Source organism: Lutra lutra, chromosome 18 (genome assembly GCF_902655055.1).
Source record: "Lutra lutra chromosome 18, mLutLut1.2, whole genome shotgun sequence".
Lineage (NCBI taxonomy): Eukaryota > Metazoa > Chordata > Mammalia > Carnivora > Mustelidae > Lutra > Lutra lutra.
Window position 1 is genome coordinate 12,350,501 of NC_062295.1, and position 25,713 is coordinate 12,376,213.

At 48.1% G+C, this 25,713-nt stretch overlaps 1 protein-coding gene across 4 annotated transcripts in view; it reads right to left on the minus strand.

The window, feature by feature from the left end:
• Positions 1-25,713, minus strand: part of MYH11 (myosin heavy chain 11) — a 111,043-nt gene extending 85,330 nt beyond the window's left edge. For all 4 annotated transcript variants that reach the window (XM_047714670.1, XM_047714669.1, XM_047714673.1 and 1 more), the window contains exons 1-2: positions 25,596-25,713; positions 8,629-8,990 (exon numbers count right to left, since the gene is read on the minus strand). In XM_047714670.1, the coding sequence (XP_047570626.1) occupies positions 8,629-8,973 (345 nt within the window). In that variant the 5' untranslated portion in view covers positions 8,974-8,990; positions 25,596-25,713. The remainder of the gene's footprint in view (positions 1-8,628; positions 8,991-25,595) is intronic.

The following is a 25,713-nucleotide window of genomic DNA, read 5'->3' on the forward strand; positions in this document are numbered from 1 at the left end:
TGTTTTTTCCAAATGATACCATCAGTGCTGCTCAAGGCTCTAGTAGCCAGGAAGCAGGCTCCCTCCTCTTCCCCCTCCCTCCTCCTCCCCCTGGAAGGGACAAACACAGGAGCAGATGGCCCATCTCTGGGTGACACTCAAGACCAAGCAAACACCAGAGAGGTTAAGCAACTTGACCAAAGACACAAAGCGAGACCCTAGCGGCGCCAAGCCCAGCTCAGCTCACTGCCAGGCCTGGGCACCAGCCATGAGGCCTTCCAACCTCTGCCTGTCCTACAGAAAGAAAAACAAATTTGTTCACTCAGTCCCTCATTCAGTGGGTATGTCCCAGACATGGTGCAAGGCTCTGGGCTTAGAGAAGACAAAAAACACAATGTCCTTACCACAAAGGGATTTCAGCCTTGCCCGGAGCTGATTGGACAGGGAGAGTCCCCCTCAGGGCTCAATCTGTGTGCGAAGGGACAATGGGGTGTGATGGGTCTGGGTGAGAAGGGGACAGAATCTTCGAAAAGTATAGGATTGGCAGGTAGGAGGAGGCACTACCCTAAAAAGGCAGGAATGAGGTCAACACAGGCCTGTCTAAACATCCATCAGCCTTTTATTGAGCACCTACTGTATACTGGGTCTGTGCTAGATGCCAGAGATAGATAAATCAGCGGTGGCCCCCTGTCCTCCAAGAATCTGCAGATCAGAGGGGGGGACAAGGACATTTAAAATAATGTCACTCGAACAAGGATGGAGCCAAGGGAATGCGGGGAGCAATAAAGAGAGGGTCCTAGGGGCGCCTGGGTGGCTCAGTGGGTTAAAGCCTCTGCCTTCATGATCCCAGGGTCCTGGGATCGAGCCCCGCATTGGGCTCTCTGCTCAGCGGGGAGCCTGCTTCCCCCCCCCCCCCGCCGTCTCTGCCTGCCTTTCTGCCTACTTGTGATCTCTGTCAAATAAATAAAATTTTTTAAAAAAAGAGAGAGAGAGAGAGAGGGTCCTAATCCTCACTGGTGGGCAGTCAGGGAAACTTCCAGTAGGGGAGGAGCAGGCAGGGAGGAGCTCCCTGCCCCGAGCCCTAGCAGACAAGGAGGTGTTAGCCTGCTCAGGAGGTTAGCAAAGGCATGGAAGGCAGCAGGGTGAGGGCGCGCATGCCGGGAAATTGTCAGCAGTTCAGTGTGTCTGGATCATAAAGGAGGATTGACAAGCGAGGGTAAAGGCAGAGGCTCCTACAATAGCAGGCCCAGGTGGACCCGCACTCGCCTGATGGGTCCACTGTCGACCTGGATGCCCCTCCCCCATCTGATTGTCCAGCCTCCTCCCGCCATCTGGCCAACACCAGTACGAGTACCCCGACAGCCAGAGCACCCTCTTCCTCCTCTCCAGTCTCTACACAGGCCTGGGCATATAGCAGGTGCTCACTAAATGCCTGCCCAATAAATGCCTGAGGGGTATGTTAATTACAGAGATTCCCCGGAACAGGGGCAGCAATGCCTTCATCTCTGTGACCTGGGGCTTTGCACTGGACTAGCACACAGTAGGTGCTCAGTAGATGTTTGCTGACCTGGTGACAAAGGGCAGGGGCTCTGTGTCCTGGTCCCTAGTACAGGGCCTCGCATGCAGTAAGTGTCCAAATAATGATCAGTCATTTGAATGATGGTCAACCAAGTTCTACCCTACCTCTATTTCAGGTTTTAACTGCACTTTCAGACGTCCCTGGGCTGTGCCCCCAGCCAACTTCCATGCCCTTGTTGGAATGTGGGTCACTTACATTGTAAATGACATTACATTATGTCATTTACATTTTACATAAACCTCCCTCTCCCCAAGCACTTGACCTGGAGACAGTAAAGGGTAGCAGTTAAGGGTACAGAATCGAGTACTGAGAACTTGTTTTGAACCAACCCTCATTGACTAGAGGTCAAGTCTCTTGACCTCTCTGAGCCTGTTTTTCCTATACTGCAAAATGAAGGTGTGTAATAGTAGATCCTTCGTGGGCTTGCTGGGAGATAATGCTCATGAAGCATTTAACAGAGTGTGGAGTATATAACAGGTGCTCAATAAATGTTAGTGACTATACCCTGCTCCTTCCCAGCTTGGAACCGTCACATGTGCTGTTGCTTCTATATCTCCCCTCCATCTTCCCTGAGCCATTTCCATCTCGTCTTTCAGGGCTCATCCTAAACATCAGCTCCCAGACTGCAAGGTGCCCACTGCAGGGGCCATGCACAAGGCAGACACTCAGTAAACCCTTGCTGAATACAATGAATAGAGGAAAGAAAGAACGCACGGCTCTCCCAACTCCATCGCCAGCTCCCAAAGAAGCAGCATTTTGCTCCTATCTGCCTAGGACAGCTCCTGGTGCAAAGCCCCCAGCAAGCCCTTAATCCAAGTTTCCAGGCAGCTCTGAATCTCTGTGCAGTTCAGCACATCTTTCCAGGGCACAACGACCCGAGAGGAAGAGCTGGGCAGACAGGAGCACGCCCCCACCCAGGGTGGCTGGGCTTCAGAATCTGCAGGCTTCAGCTGTTTAACCTCGGTTCATTTCACCAGCCCCGACCCCCATGCAGTTGGTAGCCTTTCTGCCTCCCTGTCCCCCCACGAACTTGACCCTCTCCAGCTGGTCAAGTTCAGAGTTTCGATATCCCCACCTCCTGTGTTCCAGCCAGCATCTCAGGGCTCCTTCCCACCAGCAGGTCCCAGCCACAGGCCCAGGGTTTCCCTCTTGTGACCGTATTAGGAAGGGACTCGAGTTCTTCCCTGAGACTTTATATGGTCAGCCACAGAGCCCTGAACAGGCAACTGCTCCCACGGCCTCCTCCGGCAGGAACAAGAACCAGCAGGGGAAGGTGGAAGGAAACTAGGCTGTAAGTCACACAGCCCAGGGCAGAACCTTAGCTTGGCCCTCCTCCATTACCTGCGGGATCTGTGCAAGTAGCCGAACCCTGGAGCCTCTTCTAACCCATCTGTAAAATGATAGACAGGGGCACCTGGGTGGCTCAGTGGGTTAAGCGTCTGCCTTCAGGTCAGCTCATGATCTCAGGGTCCTGGGATCGAGCCCAGGTTCCCTGCTCAATGGAGAGTCTGGTTCTCCCTCTGCCCCTCACACCAGCTCGTGTTCTCTCTCAAATAAATAAAATTCTTTTAAAGTACATTTACATGCATGCATGCATATACGAATATGCACGTATTTGCCTGTATAGGTATAAAATTTCTGGAAGCCTACGTAAGAAACGTGCTTGAGCCTTCCTATGAAAGGGAACAGAAGATGAGGAATGGGGTGAAAGGTCAAAATCTGAACCTCCTGATATACTACTTAATATTTGCCTGTATTATCTATTCAAAATAACGTTTTAAATCTGGCCAGACAGTTAACAACACACACGAGAAGAAGCCACAAGCATGATCTAGGCTTCTTATTTTTAAATATTTCCCTGTGGTCTTTGCACGAACAGCCCCACGTTACTGGAAAGCTTCTTTGAAAGAATAACAATTTGAAAGATCTAAACAGTGAGGTCACAGGGCTCAGTAAGGGGCAGCTCCCAGCTGTGTTTCCTTTCCACCTTCTGAGACCCAAAGAAGTAATGTATTTTTCCCCCACCCTCCAGGACCCTCTGGCACTCAGGAGGCCTCTGCTCATAGCCTGTTCTCAGCACCCCAGAATAGATACTCCATCAGGTCATTGGGTCAAATGTCTAAGACAAAAACATGGCCACTTGCTCGAGTTTGGAAGGAAGGCCTCTCCTTAGATCCCTGGTCTTCCCAGAACAGTGAAATCAGAACCAGAAAAATACCCTCTGGGGTTCACAGGTAGGGAATTGGGGCTGGGAAATCCAGTGAATGGGAGACTTCATCTACCTCTGTTCTGGATCATGTTCCCAACCCCAGGGCCTTGGCACAGACCTGGAAAGTCCCACGGTTGACAGGGAACGAGCCGGTTAGAGATGAGTGAAGTGAGCCAGTTAGGAATAAAAAACAGGTGTAGCAATCGATAACCAAGAACACTTAGCCCCAGGGTCTGGGAGACAAGAGGGAGCAGTGAGGCCTGTGGAAAAAACAGGGCCCACACCCCATCTAACAGGATGGTGACCTAACAACCTGAGCCCCGGGCCACCAGATCCTCTCCTTTTTCAGGCAATGGCAGAAACTGAGGTTTTCTTTTCTACTCTTTTGGGAGGGGGAAGAGAGGGGGTAGGGAGAGGAGATACAGCAAACTAATTCAATTTTAAAAAAATCACTCACTCTGGGTTAACAGCTTACAACCTAATAGGTGCTCAAGAAATTATAATTAGGAAGTTGGACTTCTTCCTTCTGTGCACATAAATGCTGTCCAGCTCCAAGCTAATAGCACCCATGGCAGCATCCCCACCTGCCGTGGCCCACACCCATCATTCAAGCTCAAGGTTCCAGCTATCCTGGGAACCTTTACCATCCACAGGGAACCAATCACTCCAGCCCTGGAGTAGATAAACCTTCCCTGGACCCCAGCTCTGCCCACTTCCAGCAAGAGGACTGAGCACAGCTGAGCCTCAGTGCCCTGGTCTCTGAAATGGGGTAATAGCCTCTTGTCTCATAGGATCTTTGGAAGGATTAAATGAGTTCAAAGCAGTGATTCCAGGGCCCACCTTCCTGGGTTCAAGACCCAGCTGTTTCTCATCAAGTTATGTAAGTTTTCTAAGCCCCAGTTTATTTGCAAAAATCTGATTCAAAACAGGGTCTCTCTCTTACATAAAGAAAAGAACAGTAGTAGCTCTAGCATCTCGGTATGAACTCGTAACATGGTGACAGCGGCTGTCGTCACTGGTGTGGGGGTAACGAGGCTTCTCTGAGAGTCTAATGAAAGCAAAACCCCTGCCCAGAAAGAACATGCACCTATACCTAGACTTGACCTTAAATCCTTGGAGCCTGACAAACGCCTTAGCACCCATTTATGGGAACTGAGTATAGGACATGCTTTAGGGGAAAAAAAACATTTTGAGATAAGAACACAACTGTGGTCTGCCCTCTTAACCAATATTTTTAAAATAAAGATTTTATTTATTTATTTGAGAGACAGAGATCACAAGTAGGCAGAGAGGCGGGCAGAGAGAGAGGAGGAAGCAGGCTCCCCGCCGAGCAGAGAGCCTGATGCAGGGCTCCATCCCAGGACCCCATCCCATGACCCCGAGATCATGACCTGAGCTGAAGACAGGCTTAACCCACTGAGCCACCCAGGTGCCCCAACCCTCCTAACCAACTTTTGAGCGTACCATACAGGATTGTTACTGTAGCCTCAATTCTCTAGAACGCACTCATCTCCATGACTGAAACCCTGTGCCTGTTGGACAACACCTTCCCGTTTCCCTCTCCCCCCACCTCGCTCCCCACCAGCCAGCATTCCAGGCTCTGACTCTGAGCAAGAGGATTTTCAATACCTCATGTGAGCAGAACCCCAATTGTTCGCCCTCCTGTGACTGCCTTATTTCACAGTATTGTGTCCCCTGGCTTCATCCCTGTGGCCACAAATGGCAAGATTTTCTGTCTTAAGGCTGAATGATGGTCTATGGTATGGACACACCACGTTTTCTTTATCCACACATCCTCTTAGAATCTAGGTCCCTTATTTGCATCTGGCTCGAGTATGTCTTATCTTCCTCCCCTTCATCAGGAAGCAGCCTCAGGGCAAGGGCTGGGCCTTGTAACGCTCAGCATGCCCCCAGAAATGGAAGCAGGAGAACCTAGAGCATTCTACTGGACAGGCCAGAGTTTGACCCCCCGCGGGTCCCTTCCCAGGCAAGTCACGTCATCTCTCTGCCTCGGACAGGTCACGTGCAGGATGGGAGGACAGCATTGCTCTCACCACAGGACGGGAAGGACTTAGGACAGTACCCACTACCAGCAAGGCTCACACTTGGCTGAGCTTCCTCTCCCTGAACCCCCTGTCCCATCCCCCAGCCAAATAGTAAGGGCAGAGCCAACTGCTGAGTGGTGTGCTGAGCTCCTGGCCAAGGGAACCCAGTGCCCAGAAGGGCAGGTGAGTGTGGACAAGGACTCAGAGTCACACGCATGCACCGTGTGTGATGTGTGCCGTGAACAGGTAAGACAACAACATGCCTCTCGAGGATAAGGACACAGGACCCAATGGCTTCCATATACTCTTCTAGAACCCAGAGGACAAGGGTCTTCATTTGATATGCACTTTGCAGAATGGAGGGGGAAGCTCTCTCCATTAGCAAAAGCAAAGAGTCAGCATCACCTGCTGTCACGCACTGGGCTTCCCCTCCCCGACTTCCTCGTCTCCTCCGTCATGGACAGTGGATTCTATGTAAGGGAATAAACTGACCAGTAAGGAACGAGATAGGAGCACATGTGCAGTCAGGCTGAAAGGCTTTTCATCTAAACTGTCCGAAGAAGCATAGCAGGAATTTGAAGCTTTGATTCATTTTTTAATCTGCTGTCAGATTAGATATTCTGGGTCTCAGCACCTTCATAAATCCTTCTTTTTTTTTTCAGATTTCTATTTTGGTCTCAAATGCTATGTCAGAGGACAGCAGGTAAGATTTATACACAGGCCTGCCCTTGACCTCCTCGAGGGAGAGAACACATCTGAGATGGGGAGGCTTGGAAGAGCTCCATCCTGCCCCCACTCCTGCCCTTGCAGACTGGCCTCCTTAGAAATGCCCAGGCTGTACAGACAGCTCCAAGTCGATGGTGTTTCCATACAAGGAGTGGCTCGGACCAAGGGGACTTTCCCTTCGTAGTTAGGGAAGTTAAGGAGAGGCTTCAGCTCTCTGAGATCAGTTTGCTCACCTGTAAAATGGGACAAGTATCCTTATTCCAGGGGCATTGTGTTGATTAAATGAGATAAGATGTGTCAAGGCACACTATAGGGGTTAGAGGATATATAATTCCAGGTTGTTCCTCTGATCCCTCTTGGCTTTTAAAAAAAAGCTACTGTTGGGACACCTGGGTGGCTCAGTCGGTTAAGCATCTGCCTTCGGCTCAGGTCATGGGGATCGAGTCCCACATCGGGCTCCTTGCTTAGTGGGAAGCCTATTTCTCTCTCTGCCTGCTGCTCCCCCTGCTTATGCTTAATCGTTCTCTTGGACAAATAAATAAATAAAATCTTAATTTTAAAAAAAGCTACTGTCAACCCGTCTGACATATCCATATGAAGAATGGGTAATCAGTTACGACACATCCACGGGATAGCTCGCACAGCCCCTGAGATGATATCTTTGGGGTTATAATGGAAGTGTGGGCACGATCAGCATGGACCCATAGACGGAAAAGAAGTGAGCAGGCTAACCTATGTGCGCAGGCTTGTAAATACATAAACACATGCCATTCTCGCAAAGAAAGAGCTCAAGAAAGGACTGTTGTATCAGTTATGACCTCTGGGGGAGGGCTGATTTTTTTGTGTGTTTGCTGGGCTTTTCTGAACTTGCCAAATCTTCTGTAATAAACGTGACTTATTTTCCTAATCAGGAAAAAAATCTGCAGTGCATTTTTATAGATGATAAGGGTTCCTTTGTATTTTGTTTTTTTTTCGGTCGTTTTCACGTGGCAACGTGGAAGGGGAAGGGAGGGACTGTTTCACAGATTTGCAAAAGATCCAAGGGAAAAAGGCTGTAACTCTGACATAACCAGCAGTAACACCTGGCACTCGGGAGAGCGGACCACGTGCCCGGAGGAGTCCCAAGGGCTTCGTTTTGAGAGTAACCCATGCTGTGAGGCTGGTCCTCATCTCGTGCTCATCTCACAGAGAAGGAAACGAAATTTCAGAGAAGTGAGGCAACTCGCCCCAGGGATGAGCGTGCCCTGAGAGGCAGACAAAGGCTAAACTGGAGGACCCCCACCCCAGCCCAGCAGCTTGATACCAGGGGGGGCAACCTAGGTCCTTCTTCCTCTGGAGAGTTGGAACCCACACACCCCGAGTCACACCGTCCCCCCTCAGAACCTCCTTCAGTGATGCCAGTGTTCTCTCCTGTGCTGCCCAATATGGCCGCCACCAGCCTCACGTGCTGGTGACCACTGGACACTGGCCAGTCCAACTGAAGAAATGAATTTTGATTCCTAATTAGCGACATGGGGCCGGTGGCTACCAGAATGGACGGTAGCAGCTCTGGTCTGCTCTGGTCTATGTGGGAGACCCAGAGGTGTCCCGGCTCCAGGTGAGGAATTCCCATTTGTGACAGGGAAGACCTCCACAAAAACCTAGCCAGACCCTCATGTCTCCTCCCCACCTGGATGCCCAGGTGGTCCAGCCTTCCCAAGAGCTCCTCCTCATTTCCAAGATGGAGGAAAGGCAGAAACGACTTCAGTGACTCTGGTGAGCATCTGCCAGGCACCTTGGCGCTCGGCACAGGCAATCACACAGCATCTTGGCACCTCCTTTATGGGGAGGAAGGTGGTTATGCCCATTTCACAGATAGGAACACTGAGGCTTCAGGAGGTGAAAGGGTTTGTTCAAGGTCACAGTACAAGGTGGCGCAGGACTGGGGTGTGAACTCAAGTCTGAATGATTCTACCTCACCACGTGGGCCCCCCTCAGCTGAGTCTTTGATCCTCCCAACCTGTATCCCAAACACATCTCGAAAGCTCTTCCTTCCCTCAGGGGTACAGGAGGCCTGGAAGAAGTGACTGGCTGTCCCCCCAGGTACTCACGTAGATGAGTCCTGAGAAGTATCTCTCCCTCAAGTTGTGGAGCACAGAAGCTTCGTTGAGGCATGTCAGCTCTGCCATGTCCTCCACTTTGGAGAATTTGGGTGGGTTCATCTTCTGGATGTCATCTTTGCCAACCGTGACCTTCTTGCCATTCTCCACCAGCTCGACAATCACCTCATCCCCTTTCTCCTCCTTGATGCTGGCTGCCTCAAAGCCTTGCTTCTCCGAAGGGACCCAAACCAGCTTCTTGGCAGCCCAGTCAGCCTGGGCCACTGGGCTATTGACGAAGTTTTTGTCCACAAAGAGGAACTTCTCATCATCACTGAGCTGGCCTTTTTGTGCCATGGTGCCTGGTTGGTCCCCTGTGGAAAAAAGGGACAGCATCAGAATCTGGCCAAAATGAGCCCTAGAGACAGACGAATCCCTCTCCTCCCATGTCTAGGAATGCAGTCTGCAGGAACATTCCACAAAGAATGAAGATGTTCCCTATAGTATGGTTTACAAAGTCAAAGAATGGAAACAACACCAAGCCCCTCAGAAAAGGATCTGCATCGTGGCCTGTTGTCCACCATCATGGCGCCCAAGATGCAAACCATGGTATTTTCATACAACAAAATGCTATCCAGGGGTTATGAGGCAAGAATAAGATCTACATGCTTTGACACGGAAGGTGTCCACGTTTCATTGTTTACTGTAAAATAGAAGAGGAGCGTTCTTCAAATAGTTATATGTAGAGTCCTCATGTTCCAACAATTCCACACGGAGGCGCAAACTCAAGAGAAATGAAACTACACGTCGCCACAAAAACTTGTAGTGAATGTTCACAGAAGCGTTTCTCACGATGGCTAAAATGCGCAAGTGACCAAAGCGTCCATGAACAGATAGAAGAACACATAAAATGGGGTCTAGCCATGCCATGGAATATTATTCAACCCGGAAAAGGAACAGAGTACTGATACGTGCTACAACGTGGATTAATCTCGATAAAATTTTGCCACGTGAAAGAATCCAGTCACAAAAGGCCACATGCTTTAGGATCCCGTCTCCCTAAAATGCCCAGAAAAGGCAGATCCATAGATACTCAAGTAGATTAGTGATTGCCAGGGGCTGAGGAGTGACAGCTGAGAAAGTATAGGGCTTCTTTTTGGGGGTGATGGAAATTTCTAGAATTTACTGTAGCTGTGACTATACAGCTTTGTGAATATGTGAGAAACCACTGAACTGCACGATTTAAAGCAGTGAATTTTACAGCATGTGACTTATAACTCAATAGACCTTTTAAAAAAAAATAGGAGAATGTAAACGGTAGGTGTAATAACCCATTTTTATTTTAAAATGTTTAAAATAATTTAGATTTTTAAATATAGGTTTTATTTTTATTTTATTATTTATATGTATTTATTTTATTATCATATATTTATTTATAGATATTTCTAAATATTTAAAATAAAGTATTTAGGAAAAAAGGCAAAAAATTAGAGAAATACCCACTTGTGAATATACTTAAGAGAGGTTTTTGTTTTGTTTCGTTTTGGAGAGAGCAGAGCAGGGGCAGAGGGTGTAGACAGGGAGAGGATTCCAAATGGACTCTCTGCTGAGCACAGAGCCTGACACAGAGCTTGATCTCACGACCCTGAGATCATGACCTCAGCAGAAACTAAGAGTTGGATGCTTAACTGAATGAGCCACCCAGATGCCCCTAGTGATTTTTATTATCTACCGTTTTCCCCCCAATTTTTTATTGCAGTAAAATGTATGTAACATAAAATTTGCTATCAACCATTTTTAAGCATATAGTTCAGTGGCATTAGGTACATTCATATGTCATGCAACTGTCACCATCATCCAACTTGAGAAGTTTTAGGTCCTACAGAACTGACACTTAGCCCCCATTAACTCCCCACTCCCCTTCCACCAACCCCTGGCACCCACCGTCTACGTTCTCTCTCTATGAACCTGGCTACTTTAAGTAACCAGACAAGTGACATCATGCTGTATTTGTCTTTTTGTGACTAGCTTGTTCAGTTAGCACCGTGTCCTCAAGATTCACCCATGCTGTCCATTGTATCAGACTCTCCTTCCTCTTCAAAGCTGAGTAATATTCCATTATATGTATATGCCACATCTCCATGCTTATCCCTTCATTTGTTGATAGACACCTGAGTTGTATCTGTGTTTTAGCTATTGTGAGTAATGCTACTATGAACAGGGATAGACTTTCAATGATCTATTTGTATATTTGTAGTTTTATAATTTTTGTTAAATTTATGATTATTAATTAGATTAATTTAATTAAATTTTTTTTTCACAAAGACCTTGAAGTAGCCAATACACATGAGAAAGATGCGCAGCCTCACTAGCAAATGAGTTAAAGCAATGAGATGTTGATTTTCCCCAATGAGCTTAGCTGAGATGAAAACCATTGGTCGTATCCAGTGTTGTCAAAAGTTGTATGGGGTCGGTCTCTGCACGTCACCCTTACAGATGGAAAACCTTAAAAATCTATGCAAATTGCTTTTTTTTTTTTTAGGATTTATTTGAAAGAGAGAGAGAGAGTGAGCACAAATAGGGGGAGGGGCATAGGGAGAGGGAGAAGGGGCTCCCCACTGAGCCAGGAGGCTGATGCAGGGCTTAATCCCAGGACCCCGAGATCATGACCTGAGCAAGAGTCAGATGCTTCACTGACTGAGCCACCCAGGCACCCCCGGCAATTGCATTTCTAGGAATTTAGCCCAAGGGAACAGACAAGGTCTCACAGATGTGCCACAATGTGGGGGGCACTGTTATGTGGAACAGTAAACCTGCCATCCATCTCAAGGGTCTTCAGTGATGCCTTAACTGGGACATCCATCCATTAGAATGGGGTAATTCCCCCCCAAAATCCACTGTGTAGACTTTCCTTTATGCCAAAATTTCTCCCTTTCCTTTTAACCTACTTACATGCCATAAAATTCTCTCGTTTGTAAATGTTCATTTCAGCTACTTATAGCAAATTTACCAAGCTGTGCATCTATCGCTACAATAAAATTTGGAATGTTCCCATCACTCCCAAAAGGGTTCCCTTATGCTGGTCTGCCCTCATTCCAAGCCCAATCCCTGCACCCACTCATCTACTCTGTCTCTACAGGCTCCCCTTTTCTAGACGTTTCATATGAATAGAATCATACCGTAGGTGACCGTGGCTCATGCGAAGATACTTATAACTTAGAAATACATCAGAATTATGTATAAATAGAATACTCAGGGGAAAAAAATGAACAAATCTCAAAAGCATTATGCTACATCAAAGAAGCCAGACTAAAAAGACTCCATTGGTTCACTGATACATAAGTCTAGAAAAGGCAAAACCATCATGACAGAAAGCAGATCAGTAGTGAGCTGCTGGGAGTAGCCCGGACAACTAACCACTGAGAGGCACAAAGGAGACTTCAGGGGGATGAAGCGTTCTATATTCTGATTATGGTGGTTACACGACTGTACACCTTTGTCAGAACTGGGTTATACACTTAAAAGCCAGTGAATTTAAAAAAAAAAAAATCGGTGAGCTTTACTGTATGTAGAATATATCTCAATAAAGTGGATGAGAATATTTTAACAGCATCTTTCCTGTAATTTTATGTGTATGAATAGACATTTTTAAAGGTCTACAACACTGGGACACCTGGCTGGCTCAGTCAGGGGAGCATGTGACCTCTTGACCTTGGGGGTTGTGAGTTCGAGCCCCAGGCTGGGTGTAGAGAGGACTTTTTTTTTTTTTTTTTAAAGATTGTTTTTATTTGGGGCGCCTGGGTGGCTCAGTGGGTTAAGCCTCTGCCTTCGGCTCAGGTCATGATCTCAGGATCCTGGGATCAAGCCCCACATCGGGCTCTCTGCTCAGCAGGGAGCCTCCTTCCCCCCTCTCTCTCTGCCTCCTGCTCCACCTACTTGCAATCTCTCTCTCTGTCGAATAAATAAATAAAATCTTAAAAAAAAAAGATTGTTTTTATTTATTTATTTGACAGAGAGAGATCACAAGTAGGCAGAGAGACAGGCAGAGAGAGAGGAGGGGAAGCAGTTTCCCTGCTGAGCAGAGAGCCCGATGCAGGGCTCGATCCCAGGACCCTGGGATCATGACCTGAGCCAAAGGCAGAGGTTTTAACCCACTGAGCCACCCAGGCACCCCTAGAGAGGACTTAAAAAAAAAAGTATAGAATGCTATATGCTAAAATATTAAACTATGGTTCTGTCTGGTCCCATACAGGTGAGTTTGAACATTGGTAAGAAAAATAACTATAAGGGGGGCCTGGGTGGCTCAGTTGGTTAAGCATCGGTCTTCAGCTGAGGTCATGATCTCGGGGTCCCGGGATCGAGCCCTGCATCAGGCTCCCTGCTCAGCGGGGAGCCTCCTTCTCCCCCTGACCTTCCCTCCTCTTGTGCTCTCTCTCTCACTCAAATTAAAAAAAAAAAAGGGGGTGCCTGGGTGGCTCAGTGGGTTAAGCCGCTGCCTTCGGCTCAGGTCATAATCCCAGGTCCTGGGTTCAAGCCCCACATCGGGCTTTCTGCTCAGCGGGGAGCCTGCTTCCTCCTCTCTCTCTGCCTGCCTCTCTGCCTACTTGTGATTTCTGTCAAATAAATAAATAAAATCTTTAAAAAAAAAAAAACTTAAAAAAAAAAAAAGAATGGAAAGAGCAGTCTGTTAAACCCATGAGGCACGGTAATTAACGTAAGTTTCAAAGGTCACCCAAGTAGGATGCTGGGCAACCCGGACCTTATTTTGAAAACTGGTAACAACAATCGGAGGAGAAGCAAAACATTGATTCTGCCTTCCTGATGCAAATCGTTCCTCAAGGTCACTAAATAATTGGCAGAGAAAAGTCTTTATGTAAAATTTCAAGTCATTAAACGTCCTCTCAGCTGAGGAGCCCCTCTGAAAGTCTTCATCCTATGTCTCGATGTGTCCGTGACCCAGGTGCTGACACACCAGGCTCTGTATTGGCCAGCTGGCTCCTGCCACCTGCCCCAGGACTCCTCCCCCACCCACTGCTGCTGTGCGCCCCAGGAACTGAGGCGCAGGCTGAGTTAGGATGGACGGCCACCAGGACATACTGTGTGGTTGCTCCCCCTACTTTGGCAGAGAAGAATTCATGACTCCTTTGAATTCACCACCATAACGCCCACGCTTGGAACCCACATCCCAGGGAGATGGAGCAGCCCCACGTCCTGTGAACGGGCAGACAACTCCGGACATGCAGACTTTGCAAGGCAAAATACAGACGTTTGTCTCTTTCAGGGGTGAAAATAACAGCAGTCCTGATCTAGTAGCTCATTCTTTAAAAATATCCATTTATTTGAGAGAGAGAGTGACAGCACACAAGCAGGGGGAAGGGCAGAAGGAGAGGGAGAGAATCTTGACCAGGTTCCAACTCCCTGCTGAGTGTGGAGCCCAACTCAGAGCTCGATAGACCCCAACCTGAGCTGAAATCAAGAGTTGGCCACCAAAACGACTGAGCCGCCCAGGTGCCCCTCTAATAGTGCATTTGTTTTTAAAGATTTTATTTATTTATTTGACAGACAGAGATCACAAGTAGGCAGAGAGGCAGGCAGAGAGAGAGGGGGAAGCAGGCTCCCCACTGAGCAGAGAGCCCGACGCGGGGCTCGATCCCAGGACCTGGAGATCTTGACCTGAGACAAAGGCAGAGGCTCAACCCACTGGGCCACCCAGGCACCCCTAATAGTGCATTTTTAAGAAGGTAGAGAAATGAGCAAATTATTCCCTAACTCTGAATAATCACTTCCTCACTCAAAGAAGTACAATAAGGAACTGCACATGACCTTGAGTTTAACGATCACAAATCCTGCAGTTTTAAACTCTTCTGGGTTTCTTGTGGAACGTTATTCCAGGGGCATCCCTCCCGCAACCTCACTTTTAATTGTTGTGAAGGAACACTCCTTCTGCTTGGAAGAATTTCAATGAACAAATGTAGAAGGAACAACGAAACTAGAACGTAGCAATTTTGGAAGCCCTAATAAAACAGTGGGCCCTGGGGCACCTGGGTGGCTCAGTGCGTTAAGCCTCTGCCTTCAGCTCAGGTCATGATCTCAGGGTCCTGGGATCGAGTCCCGTATCGGGCTCTCTGCTCAGTGGGGAGCCTGCTTCCCTCTCTCTCTCTGCCTGCCTCTCTGCCTACTTGTGATCTCTGTCAAATAAATAAATAAAATCTTAAAAAAAAAAAAAAACAAAAAAACAGTGGGCCCTGACAACGACTATCGACTATCGGTAGTTGCTAAAACCATGAGACCAGTGGCTCACGCACATCCCTGTGCACCAGCACCCCCACCCTGCCCTGGGGGTGAGGCTGTGAAATCACAGATGGCTGGGCCCACCCCCAGAGCTCCTGAATCAGCAGGGCTGGGGTGAGCCCCAGGACGTGCATTTCTAAGAAGTTCCTGGGTAATGCTGAGGATGTAGGTCTGGGATCTGCAATTTAGACCCACGAAGTTAGAGGAGAAGTGGCTGGAGAGGTTTATCATGTGTACATCAGGAGGGTGTCACCTAAGTGTGGCCATTAACCTTAATATCACAATAAAGAGTTGATCAGACGCCAGATGGGGAACCATAAAAAGTGCCACTAGCATCAAGGAAATATTCCTCCAGAAAGAAGGTGGGGGGATGTGGAACCAAAGCTTCACCCTCATTAGGTGAAGGTCTAACACCCAGGAAATGCAAGGCACAGGGAATGCACTAAACATGGGGGACGGTGGGAGGTTGCAACAAAGTCCACAGGTGGGAAGGCATCAGACAAATGATTCCATTCCTTTAACCAAGTACAGAAAAAGGAGAGGATGGTATAAACTAGAAGGGGTTTTGAGACCCAGAGGAAAACAGGGATGAAGACAAAAGAAGAAGGGCCTCCGGTTTGATCAGTACCAAAGGGGAATGGCAGGTGCCTGGGGGGGTGGGGGGGGGGGCCCAGCGGTCTATATACTTGTGCACACATAGGAATATTTTCACAATGAAAAAGTCCAACAGAGAAAATAAAAGACAAACATGGAGGGAGGGAGGGAGGGAGGGGGGGGGAAGAACCCCTCTTCCCCCTAACACACACATACCAGGGCAAATCAGAAATAAGGGCACATTTCGCATTTCTGAAAAGCCACACCTTTCATGGGAAGCTTTGCAAAATTGAAGGCAATTGTGAGAAAAAATGAAATTCCGACAACCCGTCCCAAAAATGTAGGAGACGATCAAGAAAATCTGAACATCAGTTTAATATCCTTTATATTAGGGAATTTGTTCAACTTTTCAGAGCAACAATGGTACCATGATTTCATCTATTTAGGGTACTTTCCTGGGGCGCCTGGCTGGCTCGGTGGGAGGAGCATGTGACTCTTGATCTCGGGGGGGTCGTGAGTTCGAGCCACACGTGGGGTATGGACAGGACTTTAAGTGAATGAACTTCAAAAAACTATTTAGAGGCCCTTCCTTTCTGAGATAGTCGGAAGTAGCTGTAGCTGCTTGACAAGCAAGGGGTTGAGGGCTGGATGCCTACAGATGGGCTATGCTGTTCTGTTTGACATTTTTCTTTAAAATGAAAAACATTACTACATAAAATTTGTACAGTTCTCATCTATGTGTAAGCAGTGTCAGTATCCCACACCATTTCCCGTTAGGCCTGTATGTCATCCCCAGGGTCAAGTTCTCTGTACACCCGCAGGGAGTGTTAACACTCACATTCCCCGTCCAGGGCCTGGGCTGAGTGGCTCACATGCAGGACCACCAGGGAACAACAGCACAGCCTTAGGACTGGCTGTTACACTCAGCTCCATCTTACAGATATGGAAACAGAGGCTCAGAGAGATGAAGCGATCTGCCTGAGGTCACACGGCAGAACCAGGTCCTGAGCCCACGTCTGATTCCAGAGCCTGTGCCCCTCTGCCTCCCACAAGAGCCGGATGGGCTTGTCTGGAGCTCAACGGAGAATGTGCAGTAAAAGATCTGACCCTTGAAAGGACCTGACGCAGTTCCTGGCACATTATCAACATTCAAAATGGGACCCCAGTGAGATGGAGGGAACGTCGGCTCTACACCGCAGTAAGAAAAAAATCTCACGCACACACTTGAATGAAGAAGGGAGACACCAAAAGGATGTACTGTGGGATTCTGTTTATAGGAGGTTCAAAACCAGGCAAAGCTACATCCTACGGTGATAGACATCAGACATCTTAGCTGGAAGAGCAGGACCTTCTTAATCTGTGTGCCGGGAACAGGGACGTGATCATTTTGTGACCATTCATTCCGCTACGTACCCAAATTATGAGTACTTTTCTGATACAAAGTACACACGTCCATGAAAAATTGTGGTTTCCTTTTTTTTTTTTTTATCTTCACGAGGAAATACACATAAAATTGACCACCTTCACCTATCAAGGGCACAGTTCAAGTGACAACTAAATGGGCTCTTTCCGATGGCGATGTAGGTCAACCGCCTTACAGGTCAGAAAAACAGCAAACATAATACAAGAGAAAAACGAAAGGACAGAGGAATCCCCATCACCAGGAACCCTGTCTCATCCAGGACTCAGAAACCCAAACAAGATCAAGTGCAGAGAGTCTGTCTCTAGCCAAAAAAGGAGAGAAGCGGCTCACTTCTCAGGGCTTTGATGCTTCCAGCAGTTATGAAGTGTGACATCTGCTTTGGTCGAAGCAAAGAGAAGCCTGGCTTCACCCTGGAATGGCATTTCCCAGAGTGTGTTCCTTGGAACCCTAGTCCCTTGAAATAGTAGAGGTGGGGGTTGGGTGGGATTCAGGGAAGTTGAGATACCCTTCCAAAAAAAAAAAAAAAAATTCTGTGGTTAAAGTCACTTGAAAAGTGCTACTCCCCGCCCCCCTCATCCCACTCCCCCAAGCTCCCACCGCCCTCCCACCTCTGCCATAGAGAGACCATGTATCAGGACATCCAAGAGGTTAACAGGTCCTGACTCCCAAAGACGATTTTATGCCTTTGGACCTAGGGCTCCCCAAAACATTTGGCCACAGACCTCTTTTCCCACCAAACATGGATGAAATCCTACAGATTTGCCCTTAAGAAAATTCAGTGAGCCTAACAAATTGATAATACTATTAGTACTCACAGCTGCTAAATCTTTATTGGGTACCTGGTATCATCTCATTTAATCCCCTCATACAACACCAAGGTACACCATTAACTCTGGCTTACAGACGAGGAAATGGGCACAGAGAGGTTGCCACTTGCCCATCGTGGCACAGCCAGCTACAGTGGACCCTGAATAAAGGTGTATTTCCAAGATGACCTCTTCTGCTCTGTTCGCCTTCTTTGAAACAGGCAGAGCACTTGAGGGCTCTGGGAAATACAGGCGTGCCTGAGAAAGGTCCCCCATCAGTGTCGAAGCCTCCGGGTAAGTTGGCTTCATCGTTAAAAGGCTATGCCCCAGCATGTACCCAGAGCCTTGTGTCTTCAAAATTTGGGATCCTGGCTCCTCAGCACAAAGTCTCACATCAGGCATTAGGGGAGGAGACACAGGGAGAAATAAAAAGCAGCTGGCAGGGCGCCTGGGTGGCTCAGTGGGTTAAGCCTCTGCCTTCGGCTCAGGTCATGATCTCAGGGTCCTGGGATCCAGCCCTGCATTGAGCCCTGCATTGGGCTCTCTGCTCAACAGGGAGCCTACTTCTCCCTCGCTCTCTGCCTGCTTCTGCTTACTTATGATCTCTATCAAATAAATAAATAAAATCTTAAAAAAAAAAAAAAAAGCAGCTAGCAAAATCAGAGGAGCAGTCAGGGAGCAGGATCCCAGTGAGAGGGTTCTCCTCCTGCTACATGGAAACAAAAGCTGGTCTCCTGCTCCTGGCTGCGGCCCTTCATTTCAAGCAGGGGTTTTCAACCTTGGTGCTGGGGACATTGGGCACTGATCATTCTTTGGTGGGGGATGAGGCTGCCTTGTGCATTAGAGGATGTTCTCAGCATCCTTGTTCTCTACCTGCTACAGACCAGCAGCCACTCCTCCTATCTGCTGTGGCAGCCAAAAGGCCTCTAGACATCGCCAGATGCTCGAAACTGTCCCCAGTGCGAATCACCGCTTAAGAGCAAACACAGGGGTTCTCTTAGGAAGACAAGGAAAGCGGAAGACAGTCGCTACGTCATCCCCACCAGCTTGGAAGGCCAAGTGCAGAAGGTCACACAGGTGAAATGAAGACATGAGTCAGACAAGAGACAGACTCCCAGATTGCTGGGCCTCCAAGAGATTCCTCCGTCCCCCACCGTCCCCTCCTCCCACGCCCTGCATTAGCTTCAGGGTCAGAAAGGTCACCAGGGTAGTGCTGCAGAGGACTGATGGACACTCAGTACAGTTCATTCGTCAAGGGCTGCTCTCAAGCCTTTTGATAAGAACAAAGGACTCTCGTGCTCAGCATCAGCAGCATCCAACACCGCTGAGTGTGTCCAACGTGGACACAGCCCCAGCTTCCTTGCCAACCTCACACAGTTTCGTTCTCTGAGCTCCAACAAGCTGTCGGCTAGCCTCTGCGACACCACAAGGTTACAAGTCCCAGTTCTGCTACGCATTTGCTGGGTGACTCTGGGCAAGTCCCCCTGCCTCTCTGAGCCTTGCCTTTTTCATGTGTGGGAAGGGGGAAGAAGGGGCTGGCCTGACACTCACATTTTATGATATCCGTGGATACCAAAGGGTTGAAATTGGACCCATTAAGACTGTCCAGGGGCTCTCGTGTGTTTTCACGTTGGCTTTATTTTCCCCAGGGGAAAGCAGGGGTAAAAGATCTTGCCCTTTCTGTTTCCGCACCAATAAAAAATGAGTAAAATACCCCAGGGCCCAAATCGTATAGGATTTGCACATCACCACGCCTGCTTGACAGCTTCCCTGAAGATTTCATTGCCCAGCTGCTGGCTCGGGAGCTGGGACCAGAGACACAAACCTAAATGTCCCCGGGGTCAGAGGGCAATGTAGAGTGACCCAGGCTCCAGGTGGCTGGGGGACCTCCCACTCTGCCTAAAGATGGCCGCAGCTCCTTAACTCCAGGTAGGATCACCCGGTGAGAATGTGCGCCCTGCACGGCCAGAGGGCCAACAGACCCACAAGTCTGTGTTTAGGTACGAGAGCGCCACCCCCTCAAATTAAAACAAACCCTGCCCCTTTCACACAAAGCTGAATGTCCTCTGAGCCCGATCTAGGGCATAAGCCACCTGCTGGAAGGACTTCTGCATCAGAGAAACGAGGTCAAGGCCTAGCCCAGGTGTGGGAGGAGCTCTCAAGTAGGAGCAGAAGGAAGTAGAAGTGGGACCAGGCTCCCTCAACACACCAGTGCTCCCAGCCCCAAGCTGTCCCCACAAGGCCACTGGACTCTACCTCTGTTACTAATAATAGCCACCATCATTACTGGGCCCCTTCTATTCATGGGGTATGGGGTTGGGCCATCTATTATTATTATTATTGTTAATTTTTTAAGAAGTTTAAAAAAAAATTTTCTTTATTTGACAGAGAGAGAGAGAGCGCGCCCAGCGGAGGGAGCAGGAGAGGGGGAAGCAGACTCCCCACTGAGCAGGGAGCCCTACATGGGGCTCCATCCCCCCAAAGGCAGCCGCTTCACCAAGTGAGCCACCCAGGTGCCCTGGGGTGGGGCCTTTATTAAATATACCAGCTCATTGTGTGTCCTAAGTGTCCGGCAAGGTGAGCATCATTTATTATTCCTTTAATATTACAGAGATCCTGGAAAGTAAACTACATTAAAGGTCTTCACTGGTAAAAGCTGGAGCCAGGATTTAAATCCGGATCTGCATGACACCCAATCTACTCTTAGCAGAAAAGCTCTTCCTTGCACATGGCCTGGCCCGCACGGCCTGGCCCCCATGCCACACCCCCCACCTCCAGAGGGTCCTGAGGAAATCCCTCCTCACTGTAACAGATAAAAGATGGGCAATGAAACTATCAGCTCTGTGTTGCTTTCAACATCTAACTCATTTAGATACTGTGTTTAGAGTAACTCCGGAAGGAAGGGTTTTAGTTCAGAGAGCAAACTCATTTTTCTCCCCTAGCAAGAGAAACTGGGTGAGCAGGAGACATCATAGCTCCTATGCAGAACAGTTTTGGGATAGAGAGAACTGGTCACTTCTGGCCCTAACAGCCCCATTGTACTCTGTAGCTTACGATCCTGGCATAACGCAGCTTACAATAAATGGACAGTCTCAAATGGGACAGACATTTCTCAATATCTATCTATTTTAAATGTGCCTGCCGGGGCGCCTGGATGGCTTGGTCACAGAAGCATCCGGCTCTTGATTTCGGCTTCAGGTCATGATCTCAGGGTCGTGAGATCGAGCCCTGTGTTGGGCTCAGTGCTGGGCATAGAGCCTACTTAAGATTCTCTCTTCCTTTCCATCATCCCCTCCCCTGCTCTCTCCTTCTCTCCCGCTGCCCCTCTCCCACCACACTCACTCTCTCTGTCAAAAACAAAAAATAAAAATAAATGTGCATACCCTTTGACTTAGCCATTGAATTGCTGGGAATTTATCTGATAAACCCATGTAATTAGACAAAAATAGATACAAGGATGGTCCCTGAAGCACTCTTCAGAGAAGTGATGGTAAGCAGCTGGTAATGTTTCCGTAAGTGGTTGTTTCTGTAAGAAGCTAGACTTTCAAACAATAGAGTATTACGCAGCTGATTTTTCAAAATGCCAAAACATGCTAATATAGAAAGATGCAGGAGATCTAGGACTAACTGAAAAAAAAAAAAAAAAGGTCCAATTTCCAGAATGCCAATATTTGTGTAACAAAAGGAAATCTGAGGTAGAAAGGTTTTCGAAAGATCTATGAGAATACACTAACCTTGATCACTTCGGGGACGAGGAGGAAGGGGACCAGGGAGAAGGGCATTCTACCTGGAGCCTGGGGAATGACAATCGTGACCCCAGGGGTCTCAAAGGTTGGCCCTTTTGAGGTTCTGTATCATCTGCTGCATACTTTGCTGGTCCGCGTAAGGAAGGAATGGGAAATGGCAAGTTCAAGGCTGCATGAGTGAGCAAGGGGAGGGTCCTGCCGCCCTTTCTTGGGGACTTTTCATGAGGGCGTTTCCTTCCAAGCTGCTTAACTGATTCAAATCCAAGGTATGGGACTCCCCACGGCTAGAACAACGGGCACTCTTACAAAATTTCCTTTGGATCCCTGCACGGTCTTCTTCAGACTCAGCCTTTCCTCTGATGTGTGGCCATGGTTAAATTCTTTATAGGTCAGGGGTGGAGAGCAGAGACCCCAGGGAGCAAAAGAGCCCCTATAAAAGTCAGACAGGTTTCGGTTCATGGGGAGTGCCTCAAGGATGCCATCTCGACCCTACACAAATCACAAATGGGGGCACCTGGGTGGCTCAGTGGGTTAAAGCCTCTGCTCAGGTCATGATCCCAGGGTCCTGGAATCGAGTCCAGTATCGGGTTCTCTGCTCAGCAGGGAGCCTGCTTTCTCCTCTCTCTCTCTGCCTGCCTCTCTGCCTACTTGTGATGTCTGTCGAATAGATAAATAAATAAATAATCTTTTTTAAAAAATCACAAATAGGCCAAGAGCACTGGAATGTGCGGTGTTCTTGGCACAGTTGAGGAAGTGTGGCCATACTGAAGCAGAAGATTCTAGCAACCACCTTTAGGGCAAATAGGATTTATGGAGACATGATCCAAAAGGAAAATCAGGGGAAAGTTTCTCCTTTACAGAAAGGCCACAGCAGAGGCAGGCATTCTGGTTCCCCCCCAAGTACCAGTTCTCCCACATTAAGCAAAATCCTTAAGGTCTCTGGTCAGGTGCGTTATAAGTAAGTGTCCACTGAAGTTGACCAGGGACCAGGCACTATGTTAAAGCCTTTATTGGCATTATCCCACTTAATCCTCCCAACAGGGTAATCCCTTGGGCTCTAGAGTTAGAAAGGCCTAGATCTGCAGAATCCATTCCTTCTCAACAGTCAGGCAAGCTATCTTGAGCAAGTTACTCAGAGCACGAAAGTAAAAAGGGGCCAATAATAATATCTCCTCCAAAGCGTTGTTGTAAAATCAGTAAAATGATGCCAGTGAAGAGCTTAGCAGGTTGGCTGGCAAAAGTGCTCATTAGCTCTTCCCCACCCCGTTTTTCAGATGGGAAAACTGAGGTTTGCCAAGTCCAAGGTGGGTGATTTCTAAATTTGCTCTTGACATTCTAGGATTCCAGGGGATTTAATACTGGACTTGGTTTTCCAGAAAAATCTGATGCCTATCTGATTTCAGAATTACATGGTTGTGCCTACAACAGAAAATCCACCTGTTTGGATCCAATGTTCTGCAGAAAGAAGAGACACCCCCCGCCGCGGAAAAAATAAAACTTTCAGGAAAGGTCATGTGAACACACAGCAAGAAGGCACCCTTCTTCAAACCAAGAATGGAATCGGCCAGCGCCTTGACATTGGACGTCACAGCCTCCAGACCTGGTCCTCTTCCCTTCCTTAAGATGACAGGTCCTCATCTGGCTAAGTGATTTGGTCAATGACAAGAGCCAAATGCCGAGAAGGGGACTCAGGTCATCGGCAATTGATGAACAGGCAGGATTCTGATGAGCTGGTTTGGCTGAACCTTCCAGAGCCAGAGCTCCGGGAAGAGGGAAGGGCAGATGAGACAGTGCCAGAGGTAGACGGGGAGAAGGGGGCAGTAGGGGACCTGCGTGTGAATGAAGGGACCTGACTGTGGAGTGTTAGAGAAATTCATCAACGGACTGGAAAGGACTCCTTGTAGACTTTGTGAAGCCTTGGAGTTATTAAACCCCCATGCAATAGGGTCTCACAAAGGTAATTAATTTTTTACAGAACCAGAAATTCTGTTTTCTATTCCCACCTTGAAAAGCAGTAGCTTAAGAAACATGAGTGGTCAAAAAAAAAAAAAGTTCCTTAAATAAATAAAACCTGTAAATAAGAGAGGAGCAGGCAAAAGTCTTCCCCCTTCTCTCCCCAAGGCCTCCTTCTCCAGGCTCCCCCACTTGTTCCCAAATGGGAAGAACAAGGGCCAAGAAATCCCCAGAGTCTCAACCAACAAAGCGATCATAGAACGCTAATTTGCAAGCGAGCTGGGGATGGCCTCGTGGAAAACGCTACCATACATGGGCATGTTTGCCTCAATCTCAGCCCCTGGACAGAAAAGTAATGATAACAAACCCATAACAAATACCTTGTACGGAATAACACGTCTATTTCAGAAGCGAAAATAAAAAAACACGGTGTGTACCAGGCGAGCCCTAGAAGCTTCTTGTGGGAAGCCCAGCTGGTTCATGGGTTGGACCCTTGGGATGGCAGCCCGGACGGCCCACCACCCCCACCCCTGGGTGGGGGACAAACAACACATTTTAAATTTACAAAAGGTCCATTTGTTTTCTTCAAAGAGAAGATGATAAAACCTTGCCTTCCTGGAAGCAGCTGGTCGCCCCCAGAAACCTAACTCCAAAAAGAGTTTTCGTAAAGACAAAAGATGGTGGGTTCAAGGCTATGGCCTTGGCATGAGACATACCCAGGAACGGGCTCCACCAATTACAAGCTGTGTGACGCCGGACAAGTTACTGAACCTCTCTGAGCCCCAGCTGCCTTTTTACGAAATGGGCATCATGAGCCTCCCTTAAAAGATTATTGCGGTGATTCAAGGAGCTAAATTACATCAAACATGGCTACAGTGCCTGGTACATACATATCCCACCAGGCTGGGTGGCTATCTCCCTGGAAACGCTCGGAAGAAAGACTTCCTTCCACAGAGATTCAACATCCTCTGTCACACACTGCTATCCATCCAATGCCTTTCAGTCCAGCATCTTTAAGAAAACAAAACCCATCCAGAAAGACCAAAGAAAACACAACTATGCACGTAGGTTGACTCACAGTCTGCCCACTTTCCCTTTGCCAAACCCTGGCCACTTTGCAATTTTATCGATTGGTTCTTAATACTGGAACTAAACACTGTCTGTCTTGGGTTTCTAAACACTTTCTCTGACTTCTTGACCAGCGTGGCTTTGAATGGTGCCTTTCCTCAAACAGCAAAATCCCCACCAGCTCTCTGCACAGGGAGGAAACTGCAACAGGTGTGCCCACTTTGTGCAATGTTAAGAGCAGCATTTGTATCAGCTGCTCTGCAGACAATCCCAGAACCTTCTTACCTAATCCACCTGCGGGTCATGGATGCAAATTGAGGCTCTGGCATCTGTCTGGGTATTTGAAGCCCCTGGGATTAGCCTGGATAAGATTTTTTTTTTTTCTTTTTTTTTTTACTCTGGAGTGAAGGGGTCTGGAAGAAAACTGGGCTTGTAAGAAATACATTGGATCATAACCAGCCCTACCTCTCCAGGGATATCAACAAGCACATCCTTTACATGGTGAAAAACACTCCTCTTTCTGCAGAGCATCTGCCCATGTGTTTTTGACTCATTTAACACATTCTCAACAGAACTAGCCTTGCTTCCGAATACACCTGGAGCATTACTTTGCCCACCTCTGTGCCTGGAAGCGGCTTTTCAGTGAAGTTCATTTGCGTTTTATCTGTGCCTAAAATCAAAGTTAGAAGCTTAGGAAGTTGGTCCTTTGAGACTGTAAGGGGTCACATCTCCCAGATTTACCTTATAAGAACAGTATAGAACGCCTCTTTTTTTTTTTTTTAAGTTTTTTGTTTTTGTTTTTGTTTTTGTTTCTGGAGATTCAAGTGTAACTGGAGGTGAGCCTGGGCATTTGTCTTTAGAAAGGACCCCCAAGGAGGTATTTATCATTGACAACCTTGGGAGATGCTGGTTTGAGGAAAACCTAGGCTGACTGGGGCAGAGAAATGAAAATTGGGAATCCCTACTTCCTCCCCATAGTCCTTGAGAGGACGACAACCAAAACACCTCACGGCTCCCCAGCCCTTGTAGGATGCCCCGTGGGACCCTCAAACCCCCTACCCCATTGACCCACCCCCACCCCAGGACCACCCTACTTACAGATCTCCCAACTGGGGGGACAGCGGAGAAGAAACTGGGTGGAGAGCTCAGATCTGGCACACCTCCCAGGCAGGGGAGTCCAAATCTCCCGGTTGGCCCGGGATGCCTCTCTTTATAG